We start from the raw sequence: 15283 nt of genomic DNA on the forward strand, positions 1-15283 counted from the left end.
AAATCCTACTTATTGACAGCCAAGGGGTACTACTACCCCACCATCATACCGTTCGCCAGAAATATATCTGTGGACATCGCTAACACCTGGCAGGCGAATAAACCAAAGGATTATTCCGCGAATAGACTATACTACTACTCCCCCCACTGCACCGTGCTTATCGAGGCAAGATAGGCTCAGCCTTGACTGCTGCAGATGATAGGATGGGGTGAATAACCGACGCTGGTTGGAGAGGCACCAAGAGTAAGCGCTACTGCTGCCGGTCCAGGATAGTGGCTTTTATGTTGGCCAACAGAGCTTCACCACAACCTTACTAAGCCAACTCACAAATGACCCTAACTATAACTGATTAGCAAGTAAGCTAATTAAGTGCGCTCCTTTGGTCTAACTCAGGGTCCGAATCCTTGCTCCTGCAGAATGCGCGTTGCTCGTGACTATCCGAAATGGAAATTAGAAGACGAAGGCACTATGCCCCAAGATCCCGCACCGGATGTCGAACCTGTCGGGCGAGGAGAATCAAATGCGATGAGACTCCTGGGGCATGCAAGAACTGTACCTCCACCGGACGGACCTGTGATGGGTACGACTTCGCCCGACTTCCAAGAGTCAGCGGGCGTTTGCCCAATGATACTAGTCCCCCAAACTTCCAGCTTCGAGCCAATCTACCCGGGATGAGTTCAGATGAGCGCCGGTGTTTTACCTACTTCCAAACACACACTGTGCCCAGGATGGTGGGGTTCTTTGATTCGGAACTTTGGCAGCGACTGGCACTCCAGATGAGCCAGGCCGAGACCGCTGTATGCCATGCGGTTGTTGCCCTAGGGGCCCTGCATCAAGACATAGAAGCCAGAGGAATGCCCCTGCAGAAAATCGATTTGGACCGTAATGACCACCATCGCTTTGCCCTCGAGCAGTACAGCAAGGCCATTGCTGCCATACAAAAACGTCTGCAGTCAAACGATCCTCAGGCGCGCTTGGCTGTGCTAATGTGCTGCGTCGCCTTTATCTTCTTCGAATTCCTCCAAGGCAATCGGGGGAAAGCGTTCGCTCATCTCCAGAACGGGCTTCATGTTTTAGCAAACCATAAAGGAGACGAGGCACGTACCCTTGTGATGTCGAAGGTCCTCCAACCAGTCCGAGAATCTACTGCCGAAAGGGCACTTCTGCGAGCGTTCGCGCAGCTGGATGCTCAATCCGCGCACTTTAGAGTATCTGGCTCCGTTACTACGTTGGGAGCACAGAACGGCTATTTGAATACTGATATTTTAAACCAAGGATTCGACTTCCAAAGCTTGGAGGACGTGAAAGACAAGCTGGATCCCTTAGGAAGTGTTATCTTCCGCTTTCGAACCACCTGCCGGCCATTGCTCCGGAATCCATTGACCGACGTCCTTCAACTATCCGTCGAGCACCACAAGCTACGAACCCAGCTCATGAAGCATATCTCAGCCTTTGAGGCATTCAGCGCAAAATTTCATGCATCTAAAATGACCGCCAAGGAGGCACGCAGCATGGACATGATAAGGCTTCACCATATCGTCTTAATGGTAGATCTGGAAACTATGCTCAGCCTGTCAGAGCTCGTATACGACTATTTTCTACCCCAATTCCGAACATTCGTGGATCTTTGCGAGCGAATCATAAACAGCATGAGGGCAGAGTACGGGAAAGATCTCTCCAAGATAGTGACTGACATGGGCATCATTCCTCCACTAGGCTGGACGAGTCTTCGGTGTCGAGATTTCCCAACTCGGCAACGAGCCTTGAGTCTTCTTGATTCTTGGCCCCATTGTGAAGGGCCATATGACTCTCGGTTCTTCGCAACTCTGGCGTGTCAAGTAGTCGCGATTGAAAGCGAGGGGGAGGTGGCGGGCTTCATTCCAGAATATGCTCGTGTGCGGGATACGTCTCTGGAGATGTTAGGGGATGGACATCATGCAGTGCTATGCTATACATTGTCGGACCCGGAAAAGGTGGAACTCGAAGTGCATCGACGACTATTTCTTTTCCGATGATAAGATATTGGCCTTGACATACTGATGAGAGCCGCTGATCTAAACAATTGTACTAACTACAGACTAGAAACCATGAATAACTTGAGACTTCCTGGGTAAAAAAAGCGCCCAACGCAGCGGATGAAGTATATATATACATGGAGCATCATTCTGCTCCAAAAGCATTTACATGAAAATGAAATCTATTAATTCACCTTTCCCCAAGCAAATTCAAATACTGATATGCTAGTAGTACTACGTAGCCAAATAAAGATAACAAGATCTTCTACCCGCCTCCCAAAAACAGAGTATACTAACATTAGCAATATATCGAGCTGCAGCGGTCGGAGTATATATACTAATCCCCGCAGGAAAAAAAACTCAATGTAACGACGGGGACTAGGCGCCCGAAAAAGAAAACAAAAAAGATCAAACCGACCCACATGGGACTCGAACCCACAACCTTCGCTTTAGGAGAGCGACGCTCTACCATTGAGCCAATAGGCCAGTGTTGTTATACCGCTTTCCGGTAAGAATATTATAATGCTACTATTGGAAAATATGAGATCTGGCGGGTTGTTATCCTTGGGTCAATTCATTTTCAGGAGCCACACAGTCTTAGTAAAGAAGTAAGATCGGGCGAAATAGTAAGACGAGATTAGTAAGTACACATGGATTACCAGTAGGCCTAGTTTAATTGATATCGTTGGTCATCGTAAATTCGGTTGATGAGTATATCTCATTAATGGTGCGCATTCCCTGCAGTTATGGTAGTCGGGTGGGTATAACGGTGGTGGCTCTGCGTCTACTACATAAAGTCTGCTACATAAGTAGTCCATGGCTAATGACCTGTAACCTATACAACTCTATCGTTTCATTAGGAAGTATTATACTGTCTATCATCGAACTATATACCGGAAAAAGCTTGACTAGGGATGACTGTTCTGCGTCCGCGTCATCCATCCACTCATGTCGTTAAGTTCATCAGCCTGAAGTGCTGGTGGCATGATCCAAGGGGGACATTAGAATCGTAGATATGGGAAGACATGTACGTCGCCAAGAAAACCAGCAGGAGAGGTTAAAGAAAAGGGAAAGATGCTGCAGCTCAGGTCTTGCTATCATGGAAAAGCCCGAGCTTTCCTGCTCTCGTCAACTCCAGCTGCGCAACCTAAGCCCCACAAAATCCAGCAGGACACGTAGGCTGGGCAGCAAATTTTATATATATCAGGAAACACAAAGGTAGTAAATCCATCAGATGCGGTGATGACTACACGCGTCGTATGAAGATAGTCAATGGCTCTTGATACCCCCTTTGCTGGGATCGGAGTTTGGGTTAAGGGGCTGGTTCTCGCCAAACTCACGATAAGCCCTGTCTCTTGCTGCCGATTTGTCACGACGAATCGTCAGACAGTTGATTCCCAAAAAGGTGGTGATTCTGTTGATCACCAGGAATGCCCAGTGCATGTACACAACAAAGGCAAACACAAGGTAGAGGCGCAAGTACAGTAGCTCCATCCAGGCGCTCACCATAGGGAACCCTAGGCGGGGAAGGTTGGCTAGGATGGCACCGCCAATGAGCGGAATCTGCAGCACCGTCCAATGGGGAAACGGCTGCCGCAGCAGATGGGCGAGGATAATCTTGGTCGTCATGCGTCCAAAGACGAATGAAATCGTCCAGCAGTAGAGGACTAGTCGATTCTCCGACAGAAGCGTCGAATACGGAGAGAAAAGCCAAGCAATGTTGCAGCCCGTGAAAACAATCATCGGTACCCATTCCTTAAAGATGGGTGCGATCGGGAGGTTCTGCTTTCTACGAGCAGCGACAACATTCAGGACGCAGCCGGGCAGATGTCCGAGGAAGAAAGAGAAGAGGAGGATGGGAACCCAGAGATCCTTCATCGAGTTGTTCCCAAAGATCTGCGGGTAATTCAGGAATTCGACAATCGGTCGGCTCCAGATCTGAGGACCATAGATGCCAGAGGCAATCATAATCGCGATCGCGATAATTAGACCTTCGGTGGGGCCGTTGAAGTAGCCGAGATAGAGTGTATGGGTATGGTAGGTTTCCCAGGTCGAGAAGTACATTGCAAGGCATGGGACGAGAGCAGTGTAAGCGCCAAGCTGAGAAGAGCCATAGCCCATGGCAGCAGTCTCGAGAAGACTAGCCAGAGTACAGTTCAGAGAATCGATTCCGTGGCTATGGAGAGTTAGTAGCTTTCATTTTATGCCTTGATAGCCACTTACTCAAAGAGCTCTCCCAAACCGCTGGATGTGCCTGTTCTGCGCGCTTGTTTTCCATCGACGTTGTCCAGCGTAGAATACCTTGAGATGCTATTAGAAGTGGTTCACCACATTGACCAGTGCAGCCATATACTCACATCCACATGCCCAAGGCAAAGCTATAGTACAGCCAGGAAGGACCCTGCAATGACAATTTGTTAGCCTCATTGCACTTCAAGAAAGCTCTTCCGGGGTCGTCTTACAGGTCCCACGAGATCAGGCATGTAGACTTCTATGAGCATCACATTGCCCACGATGAACAGGAACCCCAAGAGAGTCACCATGTTAGGGGCCAGCCATAGCGGCAAGATTTCCACGAATGCATTCCACTATCCCGCCCAAGTCAGCGTCAGGGTATAAAGTATAGATCGGACCAGGACGGCAGTACATAATGCCTCAGTATATAGTTTGAGATGTAGGATTTATCGACACTTGAGTACTTGTAGCTCTTGAGGGGCAAGAGAACATCGTCGGAAAGCGAGTCTTGGATGGCTATACAATGCGCGACGCGAATTAGCGCTACAGTTACGTTGGACTGAATGAGTCTAGCAGCAGGAGATTACGAACCTTGGATCTTCCTGAATATTACACTCATCTTGAATTCGAATGTACAGCTGGAATGTTGAACAGAAGAAAACTAATTTGGGGTAAAATCAAACTTGGCTCATATCGCGCGGTATGCGACTAGACGGACACGACGGGATAGGAAAGGAACCAAAGCGCAATGAAACGGACAACGTCAACGCTCTATCGCATATAAACGAGGAGAGAAAATACAGACAACAGAATGCTGCAAGACCGAGGCAGGGGATGTTAGGGGAGAAGAGGAACGAATCCAAGGCTAAAAAAAGGTAAAAAGGGTTCAAAGAAAAGGGACCCGAACCGTTTGGCGATGCGGCACCGAAAGAGGAACGGGCGGCTCCTCGCGCCATCCGCGGATCGGAATCACGTGGCGGTGCCAGCTCCGCAGGGAAGCTTTCGACCGCAAAGAAGAAACGCGACAGGAAAAGATAGAAAAGTGATTGTTCAGTTTGATGGTCGTTGGAGGGACGATCCCGGGTCGTCCATCTCCGCCAGTGCTATTTCTCAATTCAGTCTTTCCCTAACCCGTCATACCCCCGTCCTATCGAACGGCTCTTCCGTGCCAGGCCTCGCTCACTGTTACGGTCACCTCGAACGCTTGCTTCCCTTCGGTGTTGTTCCCCGCCCGTCGAAGCAGCTCTCCGTCTCTTTCCAGTTAACAGTCTCTTCGCCCCCGCCTCCACGAGATCGTACACAATAAACCTTGAGCGTCTGTCAGGATCAACGCGGCCGGGTGGGAAAAGTCATCGCTCCTGGAGCTCGGACATGACGGTAGTTGGCCATCGTGGCGCTCGCGGCGCAGTGCACGACTGAGTATCTTGCGCCATGCCAGGCGTCGTCGAGACCCCAGCTGGGCCTGTCAGGCCGGAGCTGGGATTCACCGTCGCGCATCAGAAGGTCGAGCTAGAGATAGATTTTGCCAACAAGAGCCTCAAGGGGAAAACGGAACTCACGATTCATCCGCATCACAAAGACCTTCGCGTTATCCGATTAAATTTCCGACAAGGTGAGCTTCGGCGTGTCAATGTCAGTGGCAAGGTACCGACCACCAAATACACGGACCCTTATGACACGCTTCAACTTTACGGCCCTCACTATCACCAGCGCCTCGCGACGAAGATAGATGGACTACTCAAATCCCCACCGGAATCTGACCTTTTTATTACGGTCCCCAAGAGCGTCCGGATCGACGAACTGGATCCCTCCTCGATCGAAGCTCAAGATCAAATGACCTTACGTGCCACGGGTTCCGCTGATGATGCAGAAGGACCTTTGAGCTCCAAGGCGGCCGAATCCTCGCTTCCACGCTTCACGGCCCTCACGGTTACTATCGACTTCGTCATTGAGAATATTCGGGATGGATTGCAGTTTGTCGGGTTAGACAGTGGCGACAGACGCTATCCTCACGCGTATACAACGAACTCCCTGGGGTATGGCGCTTGCTGTCCTCTCTTCCCCTGCGTCGATGATCCTTTGTCGCGCTGTACGTGGGAGTTTTCGATCAAGTGCCCGTGCTCATTAGGTGATATGTTTGATCGGAAATCCCGTGATCATTCCGGCGCCTCTGGTCCCAGTCGCTCGAAACCGGCTTCTGGGCATGATCGGTATATCGCTCCGGATGACGAGACTCTTGATTTGTCTGTCGTCTGTTCCGGAGATTTGACGGATGAGATTATCGACCCAAGAGACCCTACCAAGAAAACAGTTTCGTTCGCCTGCTACTCTCCTCTTTCTGCCCAGCAGCTTGGATTTGCTGTGGGTCCATTCGAATACATCAACCTTTCCGATTTTCGTGAGAGCGACCAAGATGAACAGCTTGGCCTAAACGCTATACCGCTGCACGCGTTTTGCCTCCCAGGAAGAGGAGATGAAGTCAGGAACACCTGCTTTCCTATGGCGAAGGCGATTGACTTTTTCTCATTGTCTTACGGTTCCTACCCGTTCGCTAGCTATAAGTTATGCTTTGTGGACGACACACCTGATGCTACGCTACCCACGGCTTGTTTATCAATATGTAGTAGCCGCCTCCTGTTTCCTGAAGACATCATCGACCCAATGTATGACTCTACCCGCAGCCTAGTTCACGCCCTATCCTGTCAGTGGATCGGTGTAAACATCGTGCCCAAAGAAGCAACGGATACATGGGTAACAGTCGGTGTCGCCTGGTATATCACGGATACATTCATGCGAAAGCTTTGCGGGAATAATGAGTATCGCTTTCGACTGAAACAGATGTCTGATAGAGTATGTGAACTGGACTACGAACGTCCATCGCTCTACGACATGGGAACCATATTGACGATAGATCCGTCGGAAATTGACTTTATAGCGCTCAAAGCCCCGCTTGTTCTGTTCATTCTGGACCGGAGACTTACGAAAGCGAGTGGTAAGGCAACGATGTCGCGCATCATCTCCCGTCTTTTCCTGAATTCCCGGATGGGTGATATACCGAACGGAGCCGTTACGACCTCTCTCTTCCAGAGAACGTGTGAGCGACTTGGCCACGCAAAGCTCGATTCTTTCTTCCAACAGTGGGTATATGGGGCCGGATGCCCTCGTTTCCAAGCCACGCAGCGATTCAACAAGAAGAAGCTTGTGGTTGAGATGATGATCCGGCAAGTTCAAGCCGATGCTTCAAGCACGCGCGATTTGGACAAGAATGCGTTCATGCGGGATGTCAAGGAAGAAATACGGGGCGTCTATGCCGGAGTTATCCAGCCGGTCTTTACTGGATCCATGACCATTAGAATCCACGAAGCTGATGGGACGCCTTATGAACATATCGTGGAAATCAAGGAGGGCGTTACCAAGTTCGACATACCATATAACACCAAGTACAAGCGTCTCAAACGGAACAAACGACAAAAGGAGCGTGCAGCTGCCGTAACAGGCGGTGACCCTAATGCCGAAGTCCAGGAAGATGTCCTGCTTTACTGTCTCGGTGACGTTTTGCAGAGCGAAGAAGAGGTCGCTGAGTGGAAGTTAAAAGACTGGAGCGAGGAAGAGGAAGAGAGGATGAGCAGAGAGTCCTATGAATGGATTCGCATGGATGCGGATTTCGAGTGGATATGCAAGCTTTCGTTGGCGATGCCAGGGTACATGTACCTGTCGCAGCTACAACAAGATCGAGACGTTGTAGCACAGCTGGAGGTCAGTCATCTCCTTTATCCCTTAGGTGATTGGAACTGACATTATATGATATCCAGTCATTGCAATATATGGCGATTCAGAGAGAGCACGAGCTCATTTCGACCATTTTCGTCAGAACACTGATGGATCGAAGATATTTCTACGGAATTCGGGTGGCTGCCGCCCGAGCTCTGGTGAAGCATGCTACGGATACTGTTGGCTGGGCCGGATTGTTCCACCTCGAAAGAGCTTTCCAAGAATTATTTTGCCTTCCAGGATCCCCAATGACTCGCTCAAATGACTTCTCTGACAGAGCGGCATATTTCATCCAATTAGCCATCCCTGAGTCCATATCAAAAGTACGCGACAGTAGCGGAAAAACGCCCATGCGGGTCAAGCGTTTTCTGTATGACAAGTTAAAGTTCAACGACAACTCGAACAACGAGGTGAGTACGTGAGCCATTGCCTCACTGGTGCGACGCTTATGCTGTGACAGTATTCGGACAACTTTTATGTTGCGACCTTGATGGAATCTTTATGCCATGCCATGCTGGGGAAACCTGAGAGGCCCCCCGACGAGATGGACGACTTTGACATGGAGCGTGTGTTGGAGGCTCAGGCAGAAGAACAACTGGAGAAAGACGCCATTGCAGAGATTGATAGATATCGCAGGATGGACGAATGGTCCAGCTCTTTTCAAAATATCTACTCACGAGCCGCTTTGCGCTGCCAAGTGCGTCTCATGGAGGCCAAGATATTGGACCTCGATATCATGCAATTCTTGCCATATACTCGAGCTGGAACGTACGATCTCCTCCGCTTGGATGCGTTCGAATGCCTGATTGAGCTTGACATCTTCCGAAACCCTGAACTATTGCGGTGGTTCATTTTCACCATGTCAAACGACTCTTCTGCTCTTATCAGGTGCCGGCTACATAACTTGTTCGGGAAGGCTCTCGCCCCAGTCGCCTTTGGCCGTGAAACCAAGGATGAGGCACCTGCTAGCAACACCGATAACCTGATTATCGAGCAGGAATCCTCGACTGAGGTTCGGCAGGCGGACCTTGCCCGGAGACAAACAGTCACTGGCGCTCTGAGTGCTCTCAAGAAGGAGGTCTCGGGCGATCAGATGCTGAAGGAATCTCTTTGGGCTGCGTGCAATTCTCCATGCATTGGAATACTGGAGCTCTCCGAGTTCACCGATCTCTGCAGGGTTCTCTATGACCCAATCACGACTCGGATGGTATCTCTCAAATACCCTCGTTACTGGAGCGTGAAGCATCTCGGAAAGGTACGTGACACAAAATGACAATTTCCTAATGAGACCCTTGCTAACTTAACTCAGGGACGCATGCACTTCGTCCGATCGAATAAAATCCGCACGACGCTCACGCCCTCTAAAGAATCTACAACAGCCCCGAAACGCAAGCGCGAAGAGCAAGGCATGGGACCACCCGGCCCTCGTATCACATTCAAGCAGTCCAAAGTGGCTTCCAGTACTACACCATTCAGTCCAAAGCCCTCATCGCAGCATATCCCAACAAAGCTGCACATTCCAAACCTTCCCTCTCCCGCTCCGTCAGCACAGCCAAAGCCAACGACTGCGCCATCTACACCATCCACGCCCAGTGGCGGTGGGTTCAAGCTGAAACTGAAATTCGGCCAGAAGCCGAAATGAGCTCAACTTACTCCACAGCCGTCTTCATTACAAAATTCTAGATACCAATTTTAACTCGTACAGCTTCATTCTTCATTGTTTGGACTTTGGGAAGGGAGGTGGGCTGATTTTAGGTCAAGGAGATGCATGGCGCGGGGGTTCGATTTCTTTTCTATATCATTCTTCTAGTATTCTGGGTTATCTCCACAAGGTATTATCTGGTTCCAGAGGCCCGGTTGTTTGTTGCCGGTGGGATATGTTGGGCTTTGGTTTGCCGAGAGAAAATGGATAGACCATAACTGACTAGCTGTCATGGATCATTGCTTTGGGTCAATGCACCCCTCTCCATCTTTAGGAAGACTGCCGTAACGTGGTACATCCCAGATCTCTGCACATGTAAAGTGTTTCTCGTAATTTGTTTTGAGATGAAGATTTCTTTTCTGTTTCCTTTTGAAAGCGAGATGCCATCGATCATTCCGTGAGCAACCAACCCGTGAACTCCTTTGCAATTAAATCATTCCCACAGAGAAGGTATAAAAAGACATGTTGACTTTCCCGTCCACCCGCAAGCACTTTATTTATCGCTGATACGTTCCAGGGCCTATAAAATATAGAAAGAACAACAGATTAGTCTCCTGATAAGGCACGCTATCAATCGTAGTCTCATGATAGGTGATACTGACCTCGAGCATAACAACCGAGTTACCGCGAATGACCTAGACAGACAAATAGATAGCCGTTAGCTTCTTGCTGGCTTATTCTCTCAAGCAAATGTAGTCTGCCGGGAATGGGATTAACCACGTACAATCATGCCGATAGCGACCTTCTCGCCACCCTGCTTCTCCTCGAAAGCCTCGTCAAGGACAATGTTCATGAACACCTAAATAAGCCAGCGCAGGCGTCAGTAACCTGCACACACAAACACATTCTCACCCCCACTCTTTCCCTCGATGGATTGAACCAAGACGATCCCGAGATTTCGACTCATCCGAGGTATATCCATCCGTATAACAGCGACAGAGTAGGCACTAGAGCAGGAATCGGGGGTCACAAGCGCGACGTACATCATAGCCTCGCAGGATACCAATGACTTTGCGGTTGCCGTTCAGTTGGCAGAATACCCGCTTTTCCATGTACTGTTGGAGACCGGAACATTAGCTTCGACGCTCTGTATCGGGAGAAGTTGGCGGAATATTGATCGCGAATATCATACCTTCTTCAACTCGGGCTGGGCTTGAGGCATCTTGACTGGTGTGTTCTGGGGTCTAACTGTCCTATTGTAACGTCGAGTCGGTCGCGTTGCGGAACTTTGAGATACAAGCAGTGGGAATCAGCTGGGCCGGAAGAATGATGTTCCCGCAAGCTCCAAAGAATCGCGGAGCTGCAAGTGACGCCAGCGGGGTTTCATCTTTCAGGCTTTGGGTTGATGTTATAACTGTGGACTCGGTTTCGACAAGAAGACTATCAAGGTCTCTGTATAAACTGTAAAGATGAGTTCTCATTTTGCAAATCGCCGAAAGCCCCGCAAAATTGGTGGCGACGAAGAGGACAATGATGCCGAAGAGCAAGGTTGGTATTTGCGATCAAGCTCAACTTTACGTGATGGATTTACTAAAAGAAGGTCGATAGACTCTGGACCTGTCGTTAAACGCCCTCCGACTTCCAAAACGAAGCAAAAGTCCAAGATGCGCCTTTCGTTCGGCCCCGGCAGTACCTCGATGGCGAACGATGACGACCAAGAAAGCGAAGTTGTCATTCCTAAACGACCTGGGCTCGCAAAACGGGCTATAGAGAGGAGTGCCTTTCAGCGATCCTTGACTCCATCTGGCGCAGGTGGTCAGATTCCCCTCCGGGTAGGACCAGAGCAGGATAGGCCTAGTTACAGCAACGAACATTTGAAAGAGCTCCGGAATTCGACGCCCTCTACGCCGAAGCCTGCAGCTCAGGATGAGTCGGATAAGACAATTGATGTGGCTGCCAAGTTTGGGGAGGTCATGAAGGTTTCAACGCCTGCTGCTATTCCCAGTGAAGCAGAGATCAGAGAGAAGAAGGCTCGGAGAGCACGTTTAGCGAAGGAAGAAGCCGCACTCTCCACAGAGAAGGACTTCATTTCCCTCGAAGATGATATGGGAGAGGATGATTGGGATCTTCAGGCGCGGCGAGAAGATACGAGACTTGTCCGAGATGATGAAGATTTCGCAGAAGGATTCGACGAGTTCGTCGAAGACGGACGGATATCCCTTGGGAGAAAAGCAGAGAAAGAGCAAAAGCGAAAACAGCGGGAAGAAATGCGGGAACTCATTGATGATGCTGAAGGCCTGTCGGATGAGGACGATTCGGACTTGGAGGAAAAAGCAGCGTACGAAGCTAGCCAGGCAAGAGCTGCTATGGGTGCTAGCAAAGATCCCATTGACCGTCCGCGCACCCCACCCAAGATGACCTCGTTACCTCGTCTGTCGAATTCTCTCGAGCGTTTACGTATCAATTTGGCGGTCCTGGAGAAGTCAAAGGCTCAGATGATCGACCGCATGGAGGAACTGAGGAAGGAGAAGGCGGACATAGCTGTTCGGGAGGTGGAAATCCAGGCTTTAATTAAAGAAGCTGGAGATAATTATGAGAAGCTTAAACAGGAGGCTGGGATTACTCCTGGCTCGGATGGGAACCTTTCTACAGCTGATGAGATGGCGAATTCGCGAGGCTTGGAGGGTCTTGGAAACTCGGTGACAGCATCTGCAAACAATTCTGAGCATGAGGAACCTTGATACTCCACACATACTTCATTAACGCTTTCCGTGCAGTCAGCGATGGCTGCCTCTCTTGAAGACCCTGTTCAGGAGCATCACCATCGCTCTTTCCGAGACAACCATCAGTTGCTCCTCATATCGAGAATGATCGACTGCACCAAATGTCTCTATGACCATCGACCCGGACTGTTCTTACTTCATCTTTCATGATACCCATCGTTTAGTTGTCTAGTTTTCCTGAGGCCCCATCACTATGATACCAATTCCATTCAAGTCCTGGTTTGACAAACCGTCGAGTAGAGATAGGCGTGCCAGAGCAGCCACACAGTAAGTTGAACTATCGATGAAGAAGATATGGTATTTGAATGTCTCTTACCTTCAATAGGCAGCGTAGTGTCATTGCGTTTATTGAATCGCCAATTGACGAGAAGGATGGAGACCTTCCGCACCTCCGTCAACAATCCGAGGCAACACCAATCGAGCTGTTCTTTGACTTGTTCTTCGTCGCGAATCTCTCAACCTTCACGGCTACACACGAAATCAACAACGTAGAAGGTATACAGCCCTCCAACATGGTTCGATCACACTCTGATGCGGCATGCTAGCTTTATGGGCCTACATTGGCTTCCTCGGGATCATTTGGTTTACCTGGCTCCAAGTCACACTATTCGATATCCGCTTTGCACGAGACTCAATCTTCGAGCGGATTTGCAAGGCTCTTCAATTGGCTGCTATGGTTGGATTTGCATCGGCAGGTACGCGGTTCACCACACGGGTACAGCCAGAAAATGTCTGGGCCTTCCAGTCCCTGAGCCTTATTCTCGGTGGTAGTCGACTTTTGCTCGCCTTGCAATACACTGTGAATGCCGTGTTCCTTCGACGGCGTATGATGCCCGCAGTTAGGGGCGTTTCCATTATTGCCGGGATGCAATTTGTCTCAAGTTTGACCTATCTCCTGGTGAGCTACTCAGGGCATGACAACCATCAGTCAGTTTGTACCTTGTCAAAATTGACCTGCTCTAGATGTATTACGCCTTCCGTCCTCGTGAAGGAGTTAATCCCTATATCTGGACCGTTTGGTTTGTTCTATTTGGGGTGGAGATGTGGGTAGTAATGGGAACTTCAAGCGCCACACCCGGAATTGGACTTCAAGACACCCATCTCAACACAAGAATGGGCCTCCTAACTCTGATCATCATCGGGGAAGGTGTCATATCTGTCACTAGGCTCGTCAACCGGACAGTGGGCCCTGGTGGCTGGACGAAGTGGTCGTTTGTCCATATCCTAGGCGTTACAACTAGTGTGGTATGGTCCCAATGATTAACTGACCCACTGCTCAATTCGTTTCTAACGGAAATCCTAACCTGTCAATTTCAGTACTTCTTGTGGCAAGCGTACTTCGATCTCTCCCCAAGACGTGTTCTGGGGAAATACTCTCAGCAGATCTGGGCTCAACTACATTTTCCATTCCATGTGGTTCTCATTCTCCTCCTTGAAGGGTCTCAGATCCTTGCCTTGAGTCTGGACATAACCTTGAAACTCCGATACCTGGCGGAAACCATTCTGTGGGCTTGTGAAGATCCTAGGCCTAGACCCGACTACGCCATCCGAATTCTTCGAGCCACCATTGCGGACATGGAGATTGACTATAGCCGAGGGGCTGTAAACGAACAGGTTACAATCTCCCGGATCTTGGATGATCTTCCCAATCACCCGCTTTGTCCCTCCCGTCGGACGGGCCAAGTCCCCATCGCCCGAGACATGCTCAGTGACCTGGTAGGGAATGTAACTGCAGCGCTGTTCTCCACCATGCGGATCATGCCTTCGAACCAGCCTGATCCTGGCCGCTTGAGTAGTGAGCAGCTGCTGAGAGGGTATATGGCCCTCCTGGAGTTCGTCTATGTGTACTATTTTGCGGTGGCGTCACTCTCCATGATGTTCTTTGGTGCTTTCGTATTATTAGCGCGTCGCCACACGCTCCGCCGATGTATGGGCATCAGCGCAGCGGCCCGCGTGTCCCTGGGTATACTCCTTGGAAGCCTGATGAGCTTCTCCCGTCACTTTCCGCTTGTCTATGCGTTCATGACATCCCCCGCCATATTATATGCGTTTACTCTTACATTATTCATGGGTGAGCTACCCGCCATGCATCGGGATTGGAACGAATGACCCAGAATCCATTTGCTGACGAAAGTCACAGTGCTGCTGATGGACCGACTTCTGGACCGGTTCCAGAGCTACGGCGGTCGGACGCAGGAAAGCGAAGTACCATGAAAGCACCCTGGCTGACCCCATTCTTGACTTATCATTCCTGCATGAACTATCATCCCCTGTACAGTCATATCCTTATGCCAAGGGCTGGAAAGGAAACAAGGGCAGCCAGCGGGGGTCTGCGACTATCTAACCATCCGTCCGATTTGTATAGGGCAATGGATGGCCTGGCTGCTGTTGAGGGATGGAACTGTCATCTACCGACACCCGCGCAGGGTCTTTGCATACATACATGTGGAAATAACCATTCAGTTCCCGAGCCCCCAGTAGGAATGAATGCCTCCATTCAAGGCTCGACCAGTCAGAAATCTCCTGACGCGGCCATGTACAGCAATTGGCAGAAAATCACCCTGCACGCAGATCGTAGCTATGATCCACGTATTGTGACTATAGGAAGGGGGCAAAATAATAAAAGGCAGACACGCCATTGCCGTAAGCCAGCAGCAGTAGGCCCCGTCGTCAGCAAACCGGAACGACGGCAGCTGCAGCGGGAACAGACATAAGACTACTGCCGTCTTCCTTCCTAGTTACTTGCCTCCTTTCCTGTATGTCTCGTGAGTACCCACCGTAGTTATTTCAGTTATTTCTCCGAATCTCTTCAGAAGACCCCATCAAACTGAGCTAAG

The 15283-nt window shown here is 50.0% G+C and overlaps 5 protein-coding genes and 1 non-coding gene across 6 annotated transcripts; 3 read left to right on the plus strand and 3 right to left on the minus strand.

The window, feature by feature from the left end:
- Positions 1-283: 283 nt before the first annotated feature.
- Positions 284-2219, plus strand: ASPBRDRAFT_42993 (Zn(II)2Cys6 transcription factor). The gene has a single exon (XM_067624907.1). It carries the CDS (start codon positions 444-446, stop codon positions 2013-2015), a length of 1572 nt encoding a protein of 523 aa, XP_067478883.1. The 5' UTR covers positions 284-443; the 3' UTR covers positions 2016-2219.
- Positions 2220-2429: 210 nt separating this feature from the next.
- On the minus strand, positions 2430-2501 carry ASPBRDRAFT_t153. Its single transcript has one exon. It is a non-coding gene; the product is annotated as a tRNA-Arg (tRNA).
- Positions 2502-2847: 346 nt separating this feature from the next.
- ASPBRDRAFT_152115 (sn-1,2-diacylglycerol cholinephosphotransferase) lies at positions 2848-5164 on the minus strand. The gene is made up of 6 exons (XM_067619337.1): positions 4842-5164; positions 4663-4766; positions 4478-4603; positions 4373-4416; positions 4239-4316; positions 2848-4191 (listed from the first exon to the last, which is right to left on the minus strand). Exons 1-6 carry the CDS (start codon positions 4867-4869, stop codon positions 3285-3287), a joined length of 1287 nt encoding a protein of 428 aa, XP_067478884.1. The 5' UTR covers positions 4870-5164; the 3' UTR covers positions 2848-3284.
- Positions 5165-5681: 517 nt separating this feature from the next.
- ASPBRDRAFT_195804 (transcription initiation factor TFIID subunit TAF2) lies at positions 5682-9663 on the plus strand (the record flags this gene model as incomplete). Its single annotated transcript, XM_067620904.1, has 4 exons — positions 5682-8006; positions 8063-8431; positions 8482-9276; positions 9331-9663. The coding sequence occupies 4 exons, from the start codon at positions 5682-5684 to the stop codon at positions 9661-9663; spliced, it is 3822 nt and encodes a 1273-aa protein (XP_067478885.1).
- A 214-nt stretch (positions 9664-9877) lies between these two features.
- On the minus strand, positions 9878-11029 carry ASPBRDRAFT_571322 (putative small nuclear ribonucleoprotein SmG). The gene is made up of 5 exons (XM_067627692.1): positions 10856-11029; positions 10707-10778; positions 10448-10522; positions 10326-10358; positions 9878-10243 (listed from the first exon to the last, which is right to left on the minus strand). The coding sequence occupies exons 1-5, from the start codon at positions 10883-10885 to the stop codon at positions 10217-10219; spliced, it is 237 nt and encodes a 78-aa protein (XP_067478886.1). The 5' UTR covers positions 10886-11029; the 3' UTR covers positions 9878-10216.
- ASPBRDRAFT_177185 (uncharacterized protein) lies at positions 10999-14989 on the plus strand. The gene is made up of 8 exons (XM_067619850.1): positions 10999-11211; positions 11272-12362; positions 12661-12713; positions 12772-12941; positions 12992-13344; positions 13410-13691; positions 13764-14517; positions 14587-14989. The coding sequence occupies exons 1-8, from the start codon at positions 11133-11135 to the stop codon at positions 14658-14660; spliced, it is 2856 nt and encodes a 951-aa protein (XP_067478887.1). The 5' UTR covers positions 10999-11132; the 3' UTR covers positions 14661-14989.
- The last annotated feature ends 294 nt before the right edge of the window (positions 14990-15283 follow it).

This window comes from Aspergillus brasiliensis (assembly GCF_001889945.1).
Source record: "Aspergillus brasiliensis CBS 101740 unplaced genomic scaffold ASPBRscaffold_6, whole genome shotgun sequence".
Lineage (NCBI taxonomy): Eukaryota > Fungi > Ascomycota > Eurotiomycetes > Eurotiales > Aspergillaceae > Aspergillus > Aspergillus brasiliensis.

Coding starts and splice junctions, on each gene's coding strand:
- ASPBRDRAFT_152115 (XM_067619337.1), bottom strand. CDS start 4,869: ATGAGTGTAATATTCAGGAAGATCCAAG. Junction 4,604..4,662: donor ACTATATACTGAGGCATTAT/GTACTGCCGTCC, acceptor TGGGCGGGATAG/TGGAATGCATTCGTGGAAAT. Junction 4,417..4,477: donor TGCCTGATCTCGTGGGACCT/GTAAGACGACCC, acceptor TTGTCATTGCAG/GGTCCTTCCTGGCTGTACTA.
- ASPBRDRAFT_571322 (XM_067627692.1), bottom strand. CDS start 10,885: ATGCCTCAAGCCCAGCCCGAGTTGAAGAAG. Junction 10,779..10,855: donor CCCAGCCCGAGTTGAAGAAG/GTATGATATTCG, acceptor GGTCTCCAACAG/TACATGGAAAAGCGGGTATT. Junction 10,359..10,447: donor AGGTCGCTATCGGCATGATT/GTACGTGGTTAA, acceptor TTGTCTGTCTAG/GTCATTCGCGGTAACTCGGT.
- ASPBRDRAFT_177185 (XM_067619850.1), top strand. CDS start 11,133: ATGAGTTCTCATTTTGCAAATCGCCGAAAGCCCCGCAAAATTGGTGGC. Junction 12,363..12,660: donor TGGAGGGTCTTGGAAACTCG/GTGACAGCATCT, acceptor ATTCCATTCAAG/TCCTGGTTTGACAAACCGTC. Junction 12,942..12,991: donor CGAAATCAACAACGTAGAAG/GTATACAGCCCT, acceptor GCGGCATGCTAG/CTTTATGGGCCTACATTGGC.
- ASPBRDRAFT_42993 (XM_067624907.1), top strand. CDS start 444: ATGGAAATTAGAAGACGAAGGCACTATGCCCCAAGATCCCGCACCGGA.